This window comes from Ananas comosus, linkage group 21 (assembly GCF_001540865.1).
Source record: "Ananas comosus cultivar F153 linkage group 21, ASM154086v1, whole genome shotgun sequence".
Lineage (NCBI taxonomy): Eukaryota > Viridiplantae > Streptophyta > Magnoliopsida > Poales > Bromeliaceae > Ananas > Ananas comosus.
The window spans coordinates 8,507,776-8,532,226 of NC_033641.1; the positions used below are offsets into that span (position 1 = coordinate 8,507,776).

Below are 24,451 nucleotides of genomic sequence, written 5' to 3' on the forward strand. Positions count from 1 at the left end.
AGATCATTCAATATATTCATGCATGCCAGAACCCATATCAGAACAAAATTAACCAACTAACGGAAACCACCATACTTGATTTTCTTTTTCTCCTTCTTCCGAATATTTTAGCTACATTCGGATACCTTGTGTTATTCACAAGACACAAACACCGCATTCAAATACAAAGAATACCATTTATATGAAAAAGTAAAGAAGCACGAATTACCCACCTTAAGAATCTCTATCTTAACAAGAAACTCGTCAAGTGAAGCCAACTAAAACATTGTCCAAACATGATGTTAATATGCTGCTGATACCTCTATATGTAAAACTAATAGATGAAACTTCAAGATTCGGTTTCCTGTCGCCTGGTTTCTTGCCGCATGTAATCCTGGTATATAGACTCCATGAGACGGGCCAGTTTCCTAGGGTTGTGCCACCACGTCGGCGTTGCGACGATCGCCCGCTCCAACCAATCCTCCCTCACCTCTTCCTTCCTCACTATACTCTCGTAGAACTTTTGCCATTTGTACATGGCACGCTTCAACCGCATGCTGCTCTTGGCGCCGAAGAGATACTTGATGTAGTCCCTAGCAAGCCTGGTTAATTCCTCGCCTCTGATCATATAGATGTACTGCGACAAAAGAGAAAGTAGATGGTAAACAGCAGATTTATTTAGCAGTACATGAGCTTTTACAAGTGGTACAGCGGTCAGCAAGATTGATTTAGCATTGGAAAGAAGAATAGATGAACAATCACATCACTTAAAAATGATTAAGACTAATTAACCCATTTGATCATAGCTACATACTCTTTCAATGTAAATTACCAAAGATAATGTTATACAGCAACTGAAAATTGAAATAAAGTAACAAAAATATAACTACAAAGTGTAATTTCTAACTACTCATTGCATGCCTGACCAAATTATTAAAGCAGTTAGTCACAGCAATTATATCTCGTAAAACCTGTATTATTATAGGGCGCACTTAATATTTTACTTCTATGCAGAAGGGAGGATATATCCGAGGAACTTCTCTTGACCCATTTATTATAGGGTGCACTTAATATTTTACTTCTATCTAGATTCTATCTCTGCCACGAAGGATAATCCAAACTGGTAAGCTTCAGCCGATAAGTGAATATTGCGTCAATTGAACAACAAAAATACGATTCTTTCTCTTGTGTGTACTTCTGGTTCTTATTGTCAACTGTTTGACTTCCATTCTTTTGTAGTTCTCTACCCAGCCAAAGTTTTGCAGGCTAATGAAAGGGTTATGTCACAAGGCTACAGCAAATCCTTAGGCAGCAACAGAGCCAAAGAGTGGTCCCGCTATCGTTGCATGCATGCTTCTTGTCAAGTGTGTCTCTTCATTACGCACAATGAAGTTAGAAAACTTAGGTATCTAACTTGGAATATACTTCAACTAATTAGCTGAGATCGCCTTACTTATTCGATAAATTTTATGTAAGATAATAGAATGAGGGAACAAAAGGTAAATTTTTAGGTGTAGAATTATCAGAATATTATGAATTCAGAAAAATGCAGAATGAAAAAACGGAAAGCAAGACATCATATAATTTACCACAAATATGAAGCCAGTGGTAGCCAAAACAACTTGCAGCAGTTCGTCCAATATTCCTGCAAAACCCTCATCTTCTGAACCACCAGAGCCATCGTTACTATCACCCCCACCCCCACCACCACCACCACCAGAAGAATCTCTATTACCACCATCCCCACCGTATTCTCGTTCCCGCATCTGCTCCCTCAGCAGATCTTGTACCGACTTCTCACGCTTAAATCCTCCCATAGCTTTCTTCAGTGATTCAAATGAAAAGGGCTGCAAAGAAAAGAATGAAAAGTAGAGTCATCAGATAGTCATAGTAAAAGATAAGTCCTGAGATTAAGTTCAACAATTTGTGTTTGCGCAGAGGGGGTTGTTAGGACGGAAATAAGTAGGTGTATGGAGGTGCACTTCCTATTTGATGTGACTGCTTCCATTTTACACCGGCATCATGCATTTACTGCACAAGAACCTGTATTGAGCGTCCAAGCCTACAGTTCAAGATACTTTGAATGATGGATCAAATATACTGTAATAGATACAGGAAATTTCAGCGCAAACTGTGAAGCCACATAAAATTCAGATAGCTCAATTTCACAAGAAAATTGAATTTAAAAACCTGCTTATATGAAAAGATTCAAAACAACGATAAATATGGTAAGATCAATCTCCAATCTGGTCCTTGTCTTTTTATCTCTCCAAATGTTTGAAGTCAATATTATGCCCTGCATTTCTCAGGTATTTGCAACCAAAAGTTCAAATTTTTGCCCTACCGATACGATGAAAAACTGGAATCAAGATACACAAGTCACCAGTAAATAGACATTCATTAAAAAAAAACAAAATCTAAATTGCAACTATTAATGATTGGTAGAAATCAGCTAGAAAAACAAACAAACAAACAAATCAAATTGAACAAGAGCAAAACTTGTCCCTTACATCATTATCACTTTCGGATTTCCCTTTTCCACCAAATGCGCATATAGGAGCAAGTCTTTTATATTGAGGTCCATTATAGACCAGTCTTGGGTATGCTTTACTTTGATGTGAATTGTGAAGTACTGACAGAAACAAACATGAGGCTTGCAGCGAGGAAGGCGTAGATGTTGAGCTGATTCTTCTAAGCCTCTTGCCCTGTCCATTCACAACGCATCCCAAACTTGGCCTGTAAATATTGGCCTGAATGCAAGCCATGCTTCTCGATATCCGAATATCAACCGATTGCTAATGAAGCAACCTCAATCTGTAAATTAGATTCCATAGGCAATGTTTAGCTCCCAGAAAGAAGAAGAACAAGAAAAGCAATACTCGCTAACTCACTGAGTTGATTTCAGTACCCAAGGAAAGGTAAAAAAAATAATAATAATATCACTCCAAACATTCCATAACATAAGAATTATTATATTATAAGCATTATGACAATATTTGCACAATCACAATACTCTCGAATATTCCAACAATTCTTGAGTAGACATAGTTCACAAATTGTTGATCATCTAAGATATTTCTCGGACATCAACATTACAGATATTAATCAACAATATCAAAGGTATCATAGATGCAATTATCTAATTCGCATATCCAATACATTACTCATTACAACATGAACTATCCATTATATGGTAACAAAGGCGAGTTATCGACTTTTTTTATCTATGTCGATCTGCGTTGTCGCTCCGAACGCACCACATTTTGAAATAATGCTAAAACTTCCGATTAACCCTACCCCCTCATGCTGTGTTCTAAGAAGCTAAAATACCATGTTAACCTGTAACTGTACCACGTACCACAGCTTAATATTCCGATTCAGGTAACAAATTACACGTTTACTACACTGTAATTTAGGTGTATTTTCATTTATTACGATATGCTATTCTTTTCCTTTTTTCAATCAAAGGCGCCGCAAAAGATGAAACGATTACATAAAACTTCGGTACAATTTACATACTTCTAATTCCACAAATTTATGTTTCATCATCCAAAGCACCGCATATTCTGCAAACTCGTCGAATCTCCGCCAAAATTTGAACTCGTGGCTACGCGTCCGAGAGCTAACCGGAAACGCGCCGGCATGATTGGAGGGTTAGGGTTAGTTTTTAGAGAGAAGGAGAGATTACCATGCAAAAGCGTCGATCGAAGGGAGGTGGGCGCGAGGGCTCGGCGATGGCATAAGGAGGGAGAAGGGGACCTCACGAGGCCGTTAATGGCGGATTCGGCGGTGGAGGAGCGCCGCCGACGCCGGAGAAGACGATCGGAGAAGCGAGGAGAGAGAGAGAGAGAGAGAGAGAGAGAGAGAGAGGAGTGGGAGCTTCCTTAGCCTTCTAATGCGAGCATAAGAGAAATTGGATGAGAAAAAGAAGCCCTAGACCGGGTGTTTTTTTAAAATTTTTTTATTTTTTATTTTTTAATACTTGGCCCACAAGAAAACTTAGGAACTCTTTGGTTACGTTTTTATGCATACTCTTTTTTTTTTTTTTTTTGTTCTAATTTTTGGCTCATTTGATTATGGAAAACATTCATTTTTTTGAAAAAGTTTGTTTTCAAAATTTAGTAAAAAAATAAGTATTTTTTGCTTTTTTGGATAAAATATTCAGAAAAATAAAATACTAATTTTCTATGAAATCTATAATTTTTTTTTTTCAAATAATTTTGAATTTTGGGGAACGACATATTAAGATAATAATTAATATATTTTTCAAAACTTCAAAAACATCTAATATACTCCTGATTGACCAATTTGTTCTTTATTGTTTTAAATATGTTCTGTGACATTTCAAATGTCTATATATTAAAAGAAGATAATTTTATACAGCTCCCTGTAAACTTACTGAATAGCAGATATATTATTATAAAGTTTAACTTTTCATATTTACTTTTGAAAAGCCCTAACATTTTCAAATATACTGCTGCTATTAGATAAATAGACGTTTTACTTATAAGAAAGAAGATGATCATTGAAAATTTTTTGGAGGACATTTTTGCAAAATTCTAAAAGTTGAGACTTTCGAAGAGCATATTTGTAAAGGCAAAATTATTATTTCACTTTTTTTTTTGTTAAAAATTAAACAGTGATCTAATGATAACAAGTCAGACGAACAGATATAAAATTATAAGCTTTAGATGTATTTATTGATATAAAATTATATTTTTCTTATTAGATCCACAGTGCATCAAGGACACTAGTAGCCACCATCAAATACTGTATTAAGCTGATCACTTGATCACACCCGTATTTTATCTAAACATATACTTAAACTCTCTCTCTCTCTCTCTCTCTCTCTATCTCTCTCTCTCTTATTCTCTTTCTCTCGTGTAATTAATGTCCGGGGCCTTTCGGGCTCGGACCGGAAGCTAACCGTGCGAACCAGCAAGCCATTGTCGACCGCGCCCTGCGATAAATATTTTTATTTTCCAAAGAACTCACGCCGTCAAAGAGCTTGCCCGTCTCAGACATTCGTCTCGCAGCGTCAATTTCGACGATGACCGCAAAGATATAAGTCATGCAGATCAAGAGGAACAAAAGGATCGTCGAACACCTGGGAGGCATACCGAAAGAGGTTTACGATCTTGATCTTGATCTTGATCTTGATCTTGATCTTCTTCTTCTTCTTCTTCTTCTCACTTTGATGTATTGTTATTTGGTGTGGTGAGTGCATACATTCATAACTATGAAGCTTCAAGGAGTGGTTATTTATAGGGTGGTAGCTAACTTCTTAATTAGTTAGCCTTGAACTAAGATTATGATGTGATTGGAAAAAGCCTTTCTTATTGGTGAAGGATTGAGAGTAACATAAATTACCTAGAAAACAATGTTGGCTCATTTTTCCAAGAGTAGAAACTAGAAATAGTTTATTGTTTAATTAAAAACCTTTTCTTTTTAATCCTACTTATTAAAAGGGTCCCGTTACATACAAAATAGAGTCGGGGCAAAACGTATAGAAAAAATATATTTTCCCAGTAAATTATACTATACTCTTATGAGTATAGAGCTTTTCGTACTCATAAATCGTTTTCGATAATAGAAATTCCGAATCGATGATCCACTTCGTCAAATATGATCTAGATTATTTAAAATTTATAAAAAATAAATTTCGTAATTTTTCAAAGTCCCAATAAAGTCCATCAAGTGGGTATAAAATGAATGGTCAAAATCGATCGATGTCCTAAAAATAAATAATTAGATTCTTCAATTTAAGATCGGAGTTATTGATTTTTATCTAGATAGTGAATAGAATTTTCTATCAAAAATTCTACTGATTCCGATTCTTTTACATCGTTAAACTAGTAACTATCCCGTACCGATCGTTAAAAATTGTCAATTTTTTTTTTTATCGTAAGATAAATAATGTCAAAAAATTAAAAAAATTGATTTTTAGAAATTTTAAATGCTCTATATAATTTTTAACTGTATGGATCGTTGATTCGGAAGCTCTATCATCGAAAACGACTTATAAGTACGAGAAAAATCGTACTTATAAAAGTATAGTAGCCAGACTCATTATTATATTACATATGTATACAAATGCAATATTTTTTTCATCGTGCTTTCTCACCACACCTATTGCAATCTTCCTTCGATTACAAAAAGAGTCTAAAAATGATATTGTTGGAGATGTTTGTAGTTAAAAAATACAGCAGTTACAATTATATGCATTTTGTTCGAATTGGATGTAGTTAAAAAAGGGCCGGAGATATACTCGTGTTTATAAATACTCACTATAACTACTACAGTTAAAATAGTGACCAATTTGGATGTAGTCTAAATTACTACAATTGAGATTTCTTGTGCAGTTTCAAATATAACATAATCGCAGAACTTGCAAAATTACTACACAAATCAAATACTGAAGCACAAACTTGTGAAAATTAAAACTATAAATGAAATTAGAGTAGAATTGAGGCCCTTCAATTTTTACTTTTTTTTTTGGGGAAAACTTCAAAAAAACCCCTGTGGTTTCGTACTTTCTCACTTCAGTATCCTGTGGTTTAAAGTGTATCAATTTTCTCCCATGTGGTTTCGTTTTTCTCTTTTTAGTATCAATTTTATTATTATTATTTTTAAATCAGTGATAAAGTTAAAATTAAAGGGTACTAAAGTAGATATTCGATAAATCTAAATAGGCATCTTAAGTTTTTTGTATATAATTTAACGAAATATTAAGGAAAAAGCAGCCGAAAAGATAAAAACAAAATAATGTAGGAGCAAATTAATACACTTTAAATTATAAAATATTAAAATAAGAAAATGCGAAACTATAGGAGAATTTTTAAAGTTTTTCTTTTTTTAATTTGGGAGAAGAACAAGCAAGCACTCTAGATACACTATTTTGTCCTAAGGATTGTCATGTCATGATATAATAATATAGGAAAAATATATTCAAGTACCAATCTAGCGAACTTCTATAAATATGTTGATAATTAACAAGTACCAAAATTTACTCCTATGATCTTTTAATTTATGCCTAGGTATGATCCATCAATTGCATCAATTCCGCAGCAAAATATGCTCAGGCATGCATAAACAAACAAAGATAAAATGAAGGGAAAACTTCGAAACCCCCTGTGGTTTCGTAGTTTTTCACTTTGCCCCCCTGTGGTTTAAAATGTATCAAATTGCTCCCATGTGGTTTTATTTTTATCTTTTCGGTAGCTTTTTTATTAATATTTCATTAAATTTTATATAAAAAACTTCATATACCCATCTAGATTTATCAAATATTCACTTTAGTACCATTTAATTTTAATTTTATCACTGATTTAAGAAAAAAAATAATGAAATTAATAAGAAAAAGATAAAAAAGAAATCACAGGAGGACTAATTGATACATTTTAAACTACAGGAGGACAAAGTGAGAAACTACGAAACCACAAGGAGAGTTTTTGAAGTTTTTCCTAAAATAAATATGGCTAATATATAAATAACCTCGCTCAATATATTGCATGTTACATTTTATTTTCTAAATATAAAAATATGTACTTAACTTCTCTTAAAAAATAAAAATATCTTATCAAATTATGTGTTAAATAAAATAATAAAATGACCAAATATGTTTCTGATTTTATTTTAATTGTTTATCAAATTATACTGCTAACTAGTAACGAGGTAAGTTTCTAGGTTGAGCTTAATATATTGAAAGGGATAAAAGTACACTTTAACCGATAAATAAAGTCCTTTTAAACTTTTAAATATTTTTGGTCAAATATTACAGAAACCTACTTTTGCCACCTCTAAAGTCTAGAATTATATTTCTCTACATATCTCTACGACTCCCCCCACAAACGAAAAAATTTAGAATATATCAGTTATATTGCTAATATGGCGTCTCCAACCAATAGAATTATCTCTCTCGATTCACCCGTCTCATCATAGTTAATAAAAAAATATTCTTATTATACTTTTTACTAAAAAAAAAGATATGATCAATTTGTTACTGGTGATACAGCGCAAGTGTGATACTACAGACTTCCTCTCCACAAACGCCGAACACGAAGGCGGAACTCGCGAGCGTGCAGACTGTTCATGAAGTTGGAGTTTGCAGCTTATTCATTCGCCTGCCAGCTGTCTAAATTTCAAGGAGGTGCGAGTTTCAAGCATGTTTGGATTGAAATTTTTTNATTTTTTTTTTTTGAGAAATAGGTAGCACGCTACCCGCTTCGTTTATTTCATTTAGAAATAAACTTAGCTAGAAATGTGAATCAACTAGGATTCGAACTTGGGTTTCAGGTACCAACCATCGAGCCTTTTGCCACTTGCTCTAGGGACGGTCGGTGATTGGAAAAATTTTAAGATGGGAAAATCGAGTTTTAATCAATGTTTTAGAAACTGAATGAAAATGCATTCCGAGAAATGTTACTGATTCAAGAGTCTCGCTCGTCCAACTAGTAAGTCAACCACTCGTTGAATCAGCGACGTCAATATGATATTATAAATATTTATTTTTAGGCTGAATTTAGCGTATTTGGAGTATTTAAAAATTAATTTTTTTATTTTTTCGCTATCATTTACTTAGTGATTGAAAAGATTTAACATTAATGGTTAAATTTTTTTTTACAGGAAGGGATGATACATCACAATTTTTTTATCAATGATATTAATCTTGCTGTATATTATTGTTATTATTATTATTATTATTTTAAGCAGGTGAATTTTAATATAACGTGATAAAAAAAGACCTGATTGGTTTGATTAAAATCAGACTGGTTCATCGGTTCGATGATTGACCAACTAGTTCGAATGATTCAAAATAATTTTTTGATTTATTCAGTTCGAAGAGTTGAACTAAGCCACTTTATAGAATGGATCATGGTCGGACTGAACGTCCCAACTTGTTCGATCTGATTTTTAAATTATTAATTTTAGTGTAAGTCAAAACTTTCATTGTTTGTTTTCATGGAAGTAGGACAAATAATGAAACTATAATTTCACCAATCTCTTAATTAATTTGATGTAAGATGATTTACTGTGAGTGGAGACGAGTCAAGTTACTTCATAACTAAAAATTAATAAAAGAAAATCCATAATAGTAATCCACCACAGAAGTTATCAACATTACGTGAAGCAAAGCGAAACTAATTACAACTGCAAAATAAATTTTTCTGTAGTAATTACCAGACAAACTATGTCAACCATAGAAATATCATAAGAAATAGAGATGAACTCAAAAACTGTTAAAAGGTCGGAGATTTAGGATTACCTCTGGTACCACTGTATCTATAAAAGATTGGTCGAGTAAGAAAAGCACTAAACTTTAGTGTTAGGGTTAATTGCATATACGCCTCTACAAACATAATGAATTACAGATATATTCCTGCAAAGCTTAACTTTCATAAGTTATTCCTTCAAGAGTCCTAATGTATTCAGATATGTCCCTCTGGTTTAGATCCGTCGGAGAGCTGTTTATCGTAAAATGATAGTTTTGCCCTCACAAATATGTCCATCCAAAAGCTCCAGCTGGTATTTTGCAGAAACGTCCTGACAAATATGTCCCTTTTCCTCTTTCTCTTGCTTCATGGGTTGCGGGCGCGGGCGACGGCGGCGACGTCACGGAGCCTGTTGGAGTTACGGCCGATAATGACAAGGGTGAGCCCTGCTGCAGCGAGACGGAAGGCGAAGGTGTGGCCAACGCCAGGGAGGGTGCGGGAGTCGGCGATGACGAGGTGGCCTTGGTGCGGGCGAGGGCGCGGAGGGCGCCGGTCGACGGGGACAATGAGGCAGCAATGACGATCTAGCGTTTGGAGCGAAAGGTGGTGTAGTGATCGGAACCGCAGTGGGGCCGGATGGGCGGGACGGACGAGCGGAAGGAGGCAACCTCACCGCGCTCCACACCCTCAGCCTCCGCTTCAACACCCTCTTCGGCGCTCTCCCCAGTGACCTCGCTACGCTCTCGAAGCTCCGCAACCTCTACCTCCAGCGCAGCCGCCTCTCGGGCGAGATCCCCGCCGTGATCTTCGCCCTCCCCAAGCTCGTGCACCACAACCTCGCCAGAAACAACTTCTCCGGCGAGATCTCCACGGCGTTCAACAACCTCACCCGCCTCGGCACCCTCTACCTCGAGGAGAACCAGCTCTCGGCCCAGTTGATCCTGGGGTAGGGGGCGCAGCTGCCGGCGGTTCGCGAAGCTGAGCGGGTCTTGTCGAGGCCTGCCGGAGAAATTCGGTCTTCCTTCTCCACCGCGATCGCAAGCCGCATCTCCTCCCTCGCCGGCGACAACGACGACCATTTTAAGAAGCAGAAGAGGAAGATGAAGAGGAAGAATGGTAAAATTATCGATTCACCTTATTAATTAATTATGATTAAGTATTTTAACTATGGTTAATGAAATTTTTCTTACGGACCCTAACGACAGGGACATATCTGAATACATTAGGGGCGCGTTTGTTTCGAAATCGGAATCAGAATCGGAATCGGAATTAAAATAAGCTAGAATCGGGATAGGAATGACTCATTACTTAATTCTATTTGGTTCATTATCTGCATCGGAATCTATCTGAATTGGAATCGGAATAAATCATTCGTACTGTTGATGTTTGGTTCAGGTAGATATAAAAAAAGTAATCAAATTAATATATTAACTTTTTCTTTATAATATATTAATTTAAATTTAAATTGAAAATTAAATATTAAAAATTTATATCAAAATTTTGAAATAATGTCAAAATTTTAAATCTATTTTTTTTAAAAAAAATTAAACTTTGAAGTTGAGTGGATAATTCAAAATATAAAACTAAATTTCGATTTATTCAAATTCAAACTTAAAATTATAATTTTAATTTTAATTTGAATCCATAAATTTAATTTAAGTTTTAAATAAAATTTGAATAAAACTTTATATAAATTAAAATTTAATTTAAATTCAAATTTATAAGTTAGATTCAAAATACTTAATTAAATTTTAATTTAAATTCAAATTAAATTTTAAATTATATTTAATTTCTAAATTTAAACTCATATTTTAATTAAAAAAATTAAAAAATAAATTTAATCCGAATAAATATTCATTCCGTCCGGATTCAACTTTCAATCCGGCTTAGGAGATCGGATTGGAAAAAGAAATGATTGGAAGATTCCCATTCCACTTGGGAATTAGAATCAAAATGAGACTCTCGCATACCAAATATTCACAAACAGATTTACCCATTCCGATTCCGATTCGTGAAAAAAAATGAACCAAACTAGCCCTAGGACTTTTGCAGGGATAACTTATAAAAGTTGAGCTTTACAGGAATGTATCTGCAATTCATCATGTTTGTAGAAACGTATATGCAATTAACCCGTCGGTTAATACCCATCACTATTCACTAAGAAGGGAAACAAAATTGAGGAGTCTTTTTCAAATTCTCTTATTATTGAGGGGCCTCCGTGCATTTTTACCTGCGTACGACACCCTCTTCATCTCCTCATGTTGTCTCTCACCGCGCCCCCAAAAACCCTCCAAACCCTCAACAATGGCGACCGTCTCCCTCCTCTGCCTCTCCCCACAACTGCACCACCCCCTCCTCCTCCGAAGCCCTAACCCTAACCCTAACTTCCTCCTTCCCTACCAATCCCCCAACGGCCGATCCTTGATCCCCCTCAAATCAACGCCCAGGACCATCATCTCCTCTTCCTTCTCCTCCTCCCCCGTCCCCGCCTCCGATCGCCTCCTCTCTGCCCTCGCCTACTCCCTCCCCCTCCTCAACTCCCTCCACTACGGCCGCTTCCTCCTCGCCCGCTCCGTCGCCTTCTTCGCCCTCTACCTCGGTGTCGCCCGGAACCCTAGCCTCGCCCGCTTCGTCCGCTTCAACGCCATGCAGGCCGTGGTCCTCGACGTGCTCCTCGCCCTCCCCGCCCTCGCCCACCGCGTCCTCGGCGGCGCCGCGCCCGCGCGCGGGCTCGGGTTCCGCGCCCTCGTGCTCGGGTACGACATCATCTTCGTCGCCGCCGCCGCGTCCTTTTTGTACAGCGTTCTCAGCTGCGTTCTCGGCCGCACGCCCTATCTTCCGCTCGTAGCCTCCGCCGCCGACCGGCAGCTGTAAAGGTACGATTTTTCGGGATCGCAAACCCTAGAATTGATCAATGTTGGCATGTTTGATGCTAAATTTGGGAGCTTTTTGAAGTTTCAGGTACAAAGAGAGAAGAGGAAGAGACTTCGAGAGATTAGAGTTGGAATTGTATGCGATTTTAACTCTGTAAGTATGTTAATCTTGTTAAATTTATTGCTGTTGTTGTTGTTGTTGTGGCAAAAAGATAGTTTCATATGCAAGTTGGTATTATTGCTTCTCTTGAAGAAATGATCAAGTTTTGTTGTTCTTTGTTCCCTTTTAGAAGCTGGAATTTTGATCTTCTTTGTTCCCTTTTAGAAGCAGAAATTTTCTTTTAAGGTTGAGTTAAGAGTTAAGACTTGATTTCGGAGTTCGAATCATGGTTGAGGAGTTTATACTCCCTTTTCACTAATATGGATGTGATTGTTGGTTGTTCATAGTTTCTGTGTTTAAATTGAGAATTAAGAACTAGTTATATGCATTGTGATACGGATTACGGACAATCGACACAGCATTTAAGTATGAGACGGTGTAGTTTCCATTATTTGTTTATATAGTCAACAATGTGACTATATAGAAAACAAGAATGCTAAGTAATAGAGAAAACACATTACATCGTATGTTTGTTCATTTGGTATTTGCTTTAATATAGGCCTATAAGGTTGAACACGAATTATACCAACACATGTATTTTATACATGTTCGATGTATGATCCTTATTCAGTATGAAAATTGATAACATCTCATGTGGAGACCCCCTCCCCCCCTAATCAGTTGTCTTACAGTTGTAAATTCATTTTCTTGTAATACATAGCCAAAGAGGTATGTTTTGTAAACAATTATGCTAGGCATGTGATATTGATTTTGCTTCTAAATGTAACTCAAATTGTAGCTATTCTTTTTTCTGCATTGTTGTATGCTTTTATGCTAGACGTAAGTGGATACATAGTTTGCCAATTTGAGTACATTGGTCATTTTTAGCTATTTAGCTATTTGTTGATGAATCTGCCTCAAAATAGTCGAGGTGACTTTGGAACTTTGTCACAGCACTTTGTGTTTGTCTGTGTGTTCATGTTTTTCTTTTAATAAGAACTCGGAATCTACATCTACATCATTGAATGCGGCATTGGTACTAGATTTTTTGTAGTCTATATATCTATGGGCTTTATAAACAGAGATGCGCATGAAGTGGCGCATTCAATTGCATAGAACATAAGTTAAACAAACTTAAATAATTTGTAGTGCTTTAGCTTAAAACACGAGGTTATCTTTATATTCTTGCTTCATTCTGTGGAAACCTGAAAGATGAGAGTTTCTGATTCAACATAGACTTTAGAAACAAGTCTTCAACTCATCTGAATAATTAGTTTATGAGTGAACGTGGATCACAATTTCTTTTCAGTAGTCAAAGCCAATCACTTGAGCTAATAATTAGTTTGTAAAATCTCCAAAATTCTTAGTTTTCTCATAAACATGTTTGGATTGGTGTAACGCAAGTGTGAGAAGTGAAATTTCAGCGTAAGTGATCACTTTCTGTATTTGTTCGATGTAAGTGTCAAAAAGTAGTGTAAATGAAGTTATATTTTCTTGTCGCTTTTTGATAAAAATTATTACAATATTATTTTCTTAAGTTATTTGTCAAAAATTTATGTATTAAGATTAGGTGGTTTATGGTAAAAAAAAACAAATACCGACAACATCGAAATATCACTTGCGACATAACTATTTTCCAGTAAAACAAAATATTACTTTTGGATAAGCTACTTTGATCAAACTTGATTTTCACTCGAACCATAATTACGACGGTATTTGACATTCGTCGATCCAAATATGACTGATCTTGTTTCTTTGGACATGTATATTCGACAAGAGGAATGAAATGAATAAACTAGTTTCTTGTTTTTTTTCTTTTTTTTTTCTTTTTTTTGCATTGGATGCTTCCATTTGATGTTCTTTATTGTGTCTGGTTAAAGTGCTTTTCATGTGAAATTTAGGGGTTCTTGGATTCCAGTAATTTTGCTCTCGAGGAAGATATTACTATACTCTTATGGCCGCGTTTGGTTTGGGTATATATAACTAAAAAATTGCTTATTTTAGGAATAGCTATAAGTTCAGGTATAAGTAAGACCTAGGCCAATTTTGCGTATGAAAGAAAATTGGATTGTTCCTAGGAATAAAATAAATAGTGTGTGGATGGTTATATTAGAACAAAAGAAATAAGAGTTATAATTTTAAATTAAAAATTATTTTATCTAATTAATTAACATCAAAATATTACTTAAAAATAATTTAAATTAATGCTGATCAATATAAATATTAGTTTATGGATAAATACATTAAATTACTATATAAATAATAAATTAATTAATTATTTTACTATTTAAGCAATAAATGATAATTTANCTTAAAAATAATTTAATATATTAATAAATTTATTAGCTAGGAATATTGTATAAGATAATAAAAATATATTTATTAATTAATTAAATATACAAAATAATTTAACTTTTTAATTAGTTAGTAAATTATTTTAGCTAGATAAGTAGTAAAAAAAATTAATTAGATTAATAGAAATATTAATGCTGATCAATATAAATATTAGTTTATGGATAAATACATTAAATTACTATATAAATAATAAATTAATTAATTATTTTACTATTTAAGCAATAAATGATAATTTAAATATATTAATTAGATTAATTAATAATTTAATATCATAATTAAAATTAAATTTAGATTTTAATTAACTTTGTTTCCACCTGGGAACAATCTTGTTACGGAAAAAAGGGTGAAACAACCGTTTCAGCTTTATATCAGATTATTTTAGAAACTCGAAAACTATTATTCTCGGGTATCAAACACAACGTTTGGGAACAAAAGGAGGAACAAGAGTTTATTCCCCGCCTTGTTCCTGAACCAAACAATGTCTTATGAGTATAGATCTTTTTGTACTCATGAATTTTCGACCGTTAGATCTATTTTTTTGACTATTTTCACTCATTAGATCATACTATTCAATCAACCATTTATTTAACCCTAGGGGACCATTATTATTTTAATAAGAGACTATTATTATCTTAATCGCATATTCCTTCATCAAACGGTCGAAAATTTATGAATATAAAGGGGTTTATAGTCATAAGAGTATAGTAGGTCTAGTAGAAGATGCATGTGTGAAATTTAATTATACTGAAAATGAGAGCAACTTTTATATAGTTGATTTAGAGACAATTTGGTATTTGAGAATTATCTAACGCTATTTAGCAAAATAAAATGAGGAGGAAAGGCCATGGAAGAGAGATGTTTCTGAGACCATAAAAAAACCTTAAAAACCTTATTACAATATGTCTAATATAATATTACGTACGAAAATAAAAAAATTTATTTCGGCGTATTTTTTTTATGGGAAAACTTCAAAAACCTCCCCTGTGGTTTCCAACTTTCTCACTTTAGTACCCCGTGATTTAAAGTGTATCAATTTGCCCCCCTGTGGTTTTGTTTTTATTTTTTCTATAGTTTTTTTCTTAATATTTCGTTAAATTATATGCAAAAAAACATCAGATATCCATCTAGATTTACCGAATATTTACTTTAGTACTCTTTAATTTTAATTTTGTTGCTGATTTGAGAAAAAAAAATAATAAAATTGATAAAAAAAAGAAAAAAACGAAACCACAGGGGGGCAAATTGATACACTTTAAACCACAGGGTACTAAAGTGAGAAAGCTGGAAACCAGGGGGGGGTTTTGAAGTTATCCCTTTTTTTATTGCACATAACACTATCTCTTTGGACTATCATGCCTTGAAAGTTATGATATTTTATTAATTAAATAATTATTTAACTTTCGTGTTAGATAAAAGATCATGATTGATAATGTGGGGGCCAAACATATCTATTTTAAGAACTTTTTTAAACTCCCTCCTATAATATTTTAATAAAAAATAATAATAATGCGAAACACTATAAAAATATTTTAAAGTTTTTGTTCAAAAATAAATTTTTTTTAAAAATATTATTTTACTATAAAACTATTGTACTGTGATCAATTTGGCCGGTATATTTTAGGCCGCATAACTAAATTCTTTTATTAAAAAGCTTCAGCGGCTAAATTGCTATATCGCTAAAATACATGGGCCATTCGCATATATCACCGAAGCAGATATTTTTCAACAATTCGCCCCCATCTTTCCCACAAATTACAACCCTACCCCTCGAAAAGCGGAAACCTCACGACAAGCCCACGTACACGGCGACGACGACCGCGGCGGCGTAGGCGCCCACCGCCCTCGCCACGACCCCGGGCCCGGCGCGCGCCGCCGCCCCGGCTCCGGCGATCGCCGCGGCTCCGGCGGCGGCGCNCCGCGCCGCCGCCCCCGCCGCGCCCGCGAGCACGGCGGCGCCGAAGAGCTCCGCCGCGAAGTCCCCGAACTCGTCGCGGTCGAGGCCCCGCGCCTCCACCTCCGCCGCCGCCGCGGCGCCGCGGACGGCGCGGCGGAGCGCGGCGTCGACGCGGGCGCGGGAGGGCGGGGAGGCCGAGGCCCAGCGGCGGACGAGGGGCAGGGAGGCGGAGAGGTCGGCGTGGAGGAGTTGGGCCGCGCGCGGGAGCTGGTGCGGGAGCACGCCCGGGAACGCGCCCGCGGCCTCGGCGCGGCACCGCGCGAACGCCCCGTCGCACGCCGCGGCGAACTCCGGCGACGCGCGGAGCGCCTCCTCCACCCTCTTCGACGGGCTCTGCCCCATTCCTTTTCCCTTTTCCTTTTCTTTTTTTTTTTGGTTTTGTCGAGAGAGAGAGAGAGAGAGAGAGAGAGAGAGAGAGAGTAGGGATGTAAATGGGTGTGAATACCCGAAATTTTATTCGAATCCAACCCCGAATGAAACGGATGTTTTCGATACTAAACATATATAGATTCGGATATGGATATTAAAAATAGAAATTCGATGGAAATGGATTTGAATATAAATTTTGACTGTACCCGACTCAAACCCGAATCCGACCTGAATCCCAATTTATTTTGTATTTTATATATATATATATATATATATATNNNAAAAAATGAAATATTGAAAAAAGAAATAATTGTTTCAGATTCAAATTTTCGGGTTCGGATTCGGATTTTGGATTTTTGGTCGGGTTCGTGTTTGGATATGAATTTTTAAAATTTGTTGGGTTCGGATTTGAATCTCGGGTTTGAAGTCGGGTTCAGATTCGGATTTTTGAAAATCCGCCCTTAATCTGACACATTGACGTCAGAGAGAGAGAGAAATACCTTTTGTTTTGGTGTATAGTAGTGTAAATTACACTTTGATCCTCAAACTATGACTTGGTGACGCTTTGGTTCTTAGATTTTAATCCATTGTAATTTTTGGCTCGAACTGTTAAGTGTCATAACTCAGTTTATGGTAAACTTCAAATACCACCCATATGATTTCACACTTTTTCACTTTAGTACCCTGTGTTTTAAAGTGTATCAAGTTAGTGTCTTGTGGTTTTTTTTTAATCTTTTCGTAGCTTTTTTGGTTATTATTTTATTAAATTATATACAAAAAAATTTCAGATATTCTACTTAGGTTGATCGAATATTCACTTTAATACTCTTTAGTTTTAACTTTGTCACTAATTTAATAAAAAAAAATTAGTAGAATTAATAATAAAAAGATAAAAATAAAATCACATTCACTAAATTGATATGTTTTAAACCATTGGATACTAAAGTGAGAATATGTGAAACTATAGGGGTGATATTTGAAAATTTTCCTTCAATTTAGTTTAAGCTTAACGTGATGTTATTGACGGAACTGAATTTTTTAAATAAATTCAATATATTTTATCACTATTTTAGTAATCGAATTTTTCAGGATTCTAAAAATTTAACCACTATTTTACTAGTTGAATTTGACCAAATTCACTGAATTCAATATAATCCTAATTAATATTTTTTTTGTTAATATCATCACTTCTCTAGGCTTATCAGTATAATCCTAATTTGAGTTAGTCAACGATATTTTAACTTCAAAATTTGAATGTGTTATTTATCTTTACAGATTTTGTTAGTATACTTTGTGTAATTCTTGTAATTATAAATTAATTAAAGTAAGTAATTAGTTTAAATTTTGAGCTTAAAATATTGCTGACCGACTAAAATCAAACAAATTGAAAAGCTAAATAGTAAAAATCAAAATTTTGAAGAATTAAATATCTAACTCAAAATAGTATATAGTTCACATAAGTTTTGTACATTTTTACCATATCAAATTAAGGAATAATTGCCTATATACCCATCAATATTTAATTTACCCCTACTTTTTTTTTTCTTTCTAAAATACCTTTCATATGTTTCATCGTTATTGCAAAATACCCCCGCAGTTATCTCCTGTTAAGTTAACTTGGGTTAAACGTGAGTTAAACATCTACCACAATTAAAAAAAATTAAAATGTCAATTTTACCCTTAACTTAAGGGCAAATAAGAAATGTTGGTGACGGTAGAGGGGTATATTGGAAAAGGCCAAAGGTCAAAATACTTTTTGTGCTCCTGACTTTAAGGGCAAATAAGAAAGTCAGTGATGGTGGAAGGGTATATTTGAAAGGGCAAAATAGTAATTTTACAGAGTTAACAAAGTTAATTAACAGATTTTAACTCTAGAAATATATAAAATAGGTTGGAACGTAAAGAGGGTATTTTCAATATTAGTCTTCTAAGAAGGATAAATTGGAAAGTCGGAAACTTTTCAGAGGTATATAAGCAATTGCCCCTAAAATTAAAGCAGAGCTATTAAAGGTAACTAAGGACACATTAGTAGGGCAACGGGTCGGATTCGGAGCGAATTTTTAAAACCTCAACCTGAATCTAACTACTAGAATCAAAATCCGAATCCGAACCCGTCGGATTTTAAAAATTCATAAACAAAATCGAACCTCACAAAAAAGAACCAAATCTGAAACCAAATCAGAAAACGCAAACCTCAATGCAATCATTTCCCTTTACCAAATTTTAAGTTATGTTATAGTCAAATCTAAAATTTTGAAGTACAAATTCAAATTTCTAAATGAAATCGTTTTGGGTAGGAATTCGGGTTCAGATTTGGTTTCGAATAGGGTACAGATAAAAATCATACCCAAACATAAGTTTATCGAATTCTCGGTTTTTATATAAATAACCGAAACAATACCTGTTTAGCATCTATTAAATCCGTCGAATTCGAATTCTGATTCAAATAAAATTTCTGATATAGGGTTATGGGTGTTGATCTACTTCTCCTAAGGCTTATATTTATATATATATATATATATTTTAGGTATATTAGATTATATGTAAATGTAGCTCTCATACCTACCATGTGAACCTCCTCCATATAAATACGTATCCGATAAACATATAATAATAATACATGGGGGTAAAATTGTATTCATAGTCCCTATACTATTGCTATATTGCGAGTTCGTCCGTCACTGTACTTTACACTAAAACAATTTAGCCCTTAATGTTTCACATAATAATGTTAAAAAAAAATTGATTTGTTTTGTAAAACATCTTCCCTAATTTATTTTGGATTTGACTAACAAAGTCGCGATAAAATGGTCATTTCAGAAAAAAATAAATAAATAAATAAACTTTTTGACTATACGAGAGCCTCTCATTTTGGCGGTTTGTAATATTTTGAAAAAATTCATATATTTTTACATTCAAAATGAACTTATCTATTTTTTTAAATAAAATACTTATGATTTTTATTAAGTATAGAAAAAGCCAAAACACCCTAACCCATGAAACTTTTCTTATTGAATTGCCCGATGATAATTGATATGACATAATAAAAATATGGGGGCTTTTCAAAATATTAAAAAAAAAAACTTCTTATGTGTAGTGCAATATTTGAGTAAATTAGATAAAAGAACAAAGTTGCAATATAGGGAGAGTATAGGGACTATTCATAAATTTTACCATGCACTCATACATTTAAACCCACGTCTCACTCCACATCATTTTAGAGAGAGAGAGAGAGAGAGAGAATGGAGGGATCACTCATTATTATTATTATTTGCTTCTTCTTCCTTGTTTCCTTGCTCAGTAGTTTCTCCTCCCAAGCTCATTCGCAGCAGCAACCGTCCGATTCCTGCCGCGCGAATCTCAAAGCAGTGGCCCATCTGATCCCCTTCGACACCTCCTCCCTCCGCTGCTTCCCGGCATGGAGAGAGGAGGACATCATAATCTGGGTACGCGCGCATTTCACTATTATGTACTCTTTTCAACTTCTACAACAACTTCTCTGTACTGTACTATACTGAGAATTAAGCAGAAGCATCTAAAACGACACATTTGGCGAGTAAAAGTTCAGAACTTCTGCTGCTGTGGCAAAAAGTCGGATGGTTTTAAAGTAATAGTACTAGTTAGATTAAAAACGCCAAAGTTTTTTTTAAATTTTTTTTTTTTAAATAATTATTACTATTCGTTACAATAAAATCTGATCTTTTTCAACTTGGCCGGTGTATGTATATATATATATGTTTTAAAGTTTGCGAAAACGGGGCCGGGCCGATGGAGCTACGTGGTGTCGGCCCCGAACACGGGCTCGTACGTCGCGGTGGGGTTCTCGGCCGACGGGGGGATGGTCGGGTCCGCCGCCGCGTCCGGATATTACCTGTCGGAGCACCGGGATGCGGTGTCGATGACCGTCGACTATACTAACGGTATATATATTGTGAGCACATGTTGTNGCCGAGAACGCCTCGGTAATCGTGTCCGGGGATTCGCGGCTGTACCTGGCGTTCCAGATTCGCGCGCGCCGGCCGCAGCCCTACCTGATCTACTCGGTCGGGCCGAGGAACGGCCTGCCGTCCGCCGCGTCCGGATATTACCTGTCGGAGCACCGGGATGCGGTGTCGATGACCGTCGACTATACTAACGGTATATATATTGTGAGCACATGTTGTACTGATCGATATTAAAATGAATATATATATATATATATATATATATATGTATAGTTGAGTCGGAATACTATCGGTAGCAAACGGGCTCATTGCCACCCATTTGTTTTCGATGATGGAGCCTCCAAATCGACGATCGGCACCGTTGAAAATGATCTATACCACTTGAAGTATCTAGAAATCAAATTTCATACTTTTTCGATATTGTTTTCTTGTCCATCAAGTGGGCGTAAAAATGAATTGCTGAAAATGAATATCCTCTAAAAAGTGATGATAGAAATTTTGTAATCATGATCAAGAGTATAAATCTTGTTCTAAATAGTTTAAAAAATTTTCTAACCAAAATTCAATTGATTTGGATAGCTTTACACCGTTAAACGAGAAAACCCTTCATATCAATCATTAAAATTACTAATTTTGAAATCCTTTAATCATTAGGTAAATGATGTCGAAAAGATTTGAAATTTAATTTCTAAATACTTTAAGTGATATAGATCATATTCAACGGTGCCGATCGTCGATTTGAAAGCTCCATTATCGAAAACAAATGGGTGGCAACGGAGCCCATTTGCTATCGATAGCATTCCAGCTCAACTCTATATATATATAAAAAAGATTAATAAAGATCTGTCCTGGATTGTTTGAATAGAGCATCAAAGCATACACACATTTATTTTTTTATTAATTTATTTACATTAGACCTAAAATTAAAGAAAAGTGGGATCCAACTAACACAGCAAAATATAAGAAAATCTAGCAACTTTGAAGGGAGCAGAAAATTAATTTCAAGCTACTGCTTCTTACTTCCACATGAAGTTACTATAAACTTATATTGAAAAAGTGTTTTCTGTAAAATTTTTTGTAACTACTTATTCCAACAGTTTTACACAGATAGTACCAAAAATTAAAATGCCCATTGGTATGAACTGTATCCACCGTGTTGTATTGTGCCAGTAAAATATCGACACGATACGGTCCCCGTGTCGATGGAACAACTTAAAATCTTCTATTATTGAAATTAGTAAGTAATTTTCTTAACAAAGTTCAAAAGATTTGATAAAAGTATATAGTAAATAATTGACATATTTTGTTGCTAAAAAAAATAAATATTTCATATCATTACGTGTCGGCACGCACCGTGCCGGCCAGTTTCCAGCACGACTCCATGCCACAGCACTTTAATTCTTGAATAGTACGCATTTCTACGGAAATTGGATGGATTTTAAGAAACCTTTTTTCGGCTTTTATGGGTTCCAGGGTTGGTCTCGGTCCCCCGCGGGGGCTCCGGGTTCTCATCAGCGCGGTGGCACGGGCTGCTCGTACTTCTGGGATGGAACGTGCTGATGCCAGTTGGAGTAATGGCGGCCCGGTACTTCAGGCAATACGATCCGCACTGGTTCTACAGCCACTTCTTGATCCAAGGGATCGGGTTCCTGTTGGGTCTAGCCGGGATCGTAATCGGGTTCGGTCTCGACGGTTCCGGGGTGAATAATGTGGACGCACACAAGGCTCTGGGGATTGCCATCTTAGCCCTTGGTTCCCTTCAGGTATGTATAGCATTTTGGGGCTTTTGCTTAGATACCCCTCATTACTATTCGTAATTTTATTTATCCTTTTATTACCAAAATACTCCTCTAGAACCTAAAGTTTATTAGTAAAATCATAGGGTTAGGGGTCTATTGGAAGGAATTTTTAGAAATCAATAATGACATTTTGGTACGCTAAAAATATATTAGATCTTTCGGAAGTTTTGAAGGATATGTTAGGTAAAAACCTAACTTACAAGTTAAAATCTAAGTTAAAGACCAAATGATAAGAACCTACGCAACTTGATCTATAAATTATTTTATTCAATCTTTTAAAAATTTTAGTTTTACTATCTAATTTTTTAATTTATTTATGCCAGCTAAGGTTACTTTGACTTCAAAATTCAAGTTAATTATTTGTTTTAATAAATTTATAGTTGCGAGAATTGTATGAAGTACACTAATTAACCCTATAAAGATAAACGACGTATTCAAATTTTGAAATCAAAATGTCGTTGACCGGCTAAAATTGAACAAATTGAAAGATTGAATAGTAAAATTAAAACATTTAAAAAAGGTCAATAGTTCAGATAAATTCTGTACATTTTCATCAAACAAAATATGAGAATAGAGACCAACGAAGGTTCTAGTTATATCTTTTTAATTGGAAAAAGTAAACTAGATCTCCCTAAACCTTGGCCCGATTATACTTAGCCAAATTTCATGTTTAACCTCTCTATTTTGATTGTTAAGATGCATGGAGTCGTCATTTGATCTATATATATATATAAGCATCAATTATTACGAAGTGAGGTTCCTTTTACTTCTTTTTGAAAGTTTGGATAGCGAAGTGTAACCGAACTAAAGTTCGGAGAGTCGGAACGATGCGCATTTCTTGCATTTGCAGGTGATGACGCTCCTCGCTCGCCCCGACAGAGCATCGAAGGCGAGGAAGTACTGGAACTGGTGCCACCACTGGGTCGGGAGGGCGGTGATCGCGCTGGCGATCGGGAACATATTCTTCGGGCTGGCGATCGCACGCGAGATCAGCTCGTGGAGCATCGCGCACCGCATCTTCCTAGCAGTTTCGGCCGTCACTTCCGTATTCTTGGAGGTTAGGAAGCGTACGAGCGACAAGTAAGATGTACCATGATCGGCCAGCGGAGACTCCGTTGTTACGGTTTGTTGTAGAAAATGTAGTTTGATTGTCCATTCTTTCTACTGTTTATGTGATTGTTTTGAGTGCTAAATCAATCACAGCAGATCAAAGTCGAACCGCGAACAGCGACCGAGCCACTAGGCCGATTCGGCTCAACCCATAAAACTGAAAAGCTTTAAAAACCCGTGTTGACGTGTTTGATCTGATATCATATCAGTATAGGTAGACCTGGCAAACACGTGGGTTGAGTAATCACAGACGGATCACTATACCCGCGAGTCTGATGGATATGAATAAAATTTACTCATAAATGTTTACATAATTTACATCTTCATCCATACCCACCCACAAGCAGGTGGGCAATTGAATCTGCGGATTACCGGCAACTTTTTATCTTTCTTTTTTACTCCTATATTTTCTAAATGCAAAACTAGAGATGTCAACGGGTCGGATTCGGGACGAATTTTTAAAAATCCAAACCCGAACCCGACTCCAAACCCGAACCCGAACCCGAACTCGAACCCGACAGATTTTAAGAATCCATATCCAAACCTGAACCCGACCAAACCCGAATCCGAACCCGAAAATTTGAACCCGAACACTTATTTCTTTTTTCAATATTTCAAAATATATTATATTAAATCTAAATTTTTAAAATACAAATTCAAATATAACATCAAATTTTTATATATATATATATTATAGATAATACAAAATAAATTCTGATTCGGGTCGGGTTCGGGTTCGAATTCGGGTTGGATACA

The 24,451-nt window shown here is 35.5% G+C and overlaps 4 protein-coding genes across 5 annotated transcripts; 2 read left to right on the forward strand and 2 right to left on the reverse strand.

Annotated features, from left to right (window-relative positions):
• LOC109726678 lies at positions 49-3,896 on the reverse strand. Its single transcript, XM_020256433.1, has 4 exons — positions 3,668-3,896; positions 2,490-2,793; positions 1,569-1,826; positions 49-616 (listed from the first exon to the last, which is right to left on the reverse strand). The coding sequence occupies exons 2-4, from the start codon at positions 2,742-2,744 to the stop codon at positions 329-331; spliced, it is 801 nt and encodes a 266-aa protein (XP_020112022.1). The 5' UTR covers positions 2,745-2,793; positions 3,668-3,896; the 3' UTR covers positions 49-328.
• Positions 11,055-12,508, forward strand: LOC109726193 (protein TIC 20-II, chloroplastic-like). 2 transcript variants are annotated; one of them, XM_020255674.1, is made up of 2 exons: positions 11,055-12,067; positions 12,147-12,508. In XM_020255674.1, the coding sequence occupies exon 1, from the start codon at positions 11,496-11,498 to the stop codon at positions 12,063-12,065; it is 570 nt and encodes a 189-aa protein (XP_020111263.1). In that variant the 5' UTR covers positions 11,055-11,495; the 3' UTR covers positions 12,066-12,067; positions 12,147-12,508. The 2 variants fall into 2 exon arrangements, with proteins under 2 accessions (XP_020111263.1, XP_020111262.1); XM_020255673.1 differs by having other exon boundaries at positions 11,060-12,067; positions 12,153-12,508.
• Positions 16,120-17,004, reverse strand: LOC109726614. The gene has a single exon (XM_020256320.1). The coding sequence runs from the start codon at positions 16,813-16,815 to the stop codon at positions 16,303-16,305; it is 513 nt and encodes a 170-aa protein (XP_020111909.1). The 5' UTR covers positions 16,816-17,004; the 3' UTR covers positions 16,120-16,302.
• On the forward strand, positions 20,797-24,067 carry LOC109726312 (cytochrome b561 and DOMON domain-containing protein At3g07570-like). The gene is made up of 3 exons (XM_020255850.1): positions 20,797-20,979; positions 22,260-22,549; positions 23,436-24,067. The coding sequence occupies exons 1-3, from the start codon at positions 20,958-20,960 to the stop codon at positions 23,667-23,669; spliced, it is 546 nt and encodes a 181-aa protein (XP_020111439.1). The 5' UTR covers positions 20,797-20,957; the 3' UTR covers positions 23,670-24,067.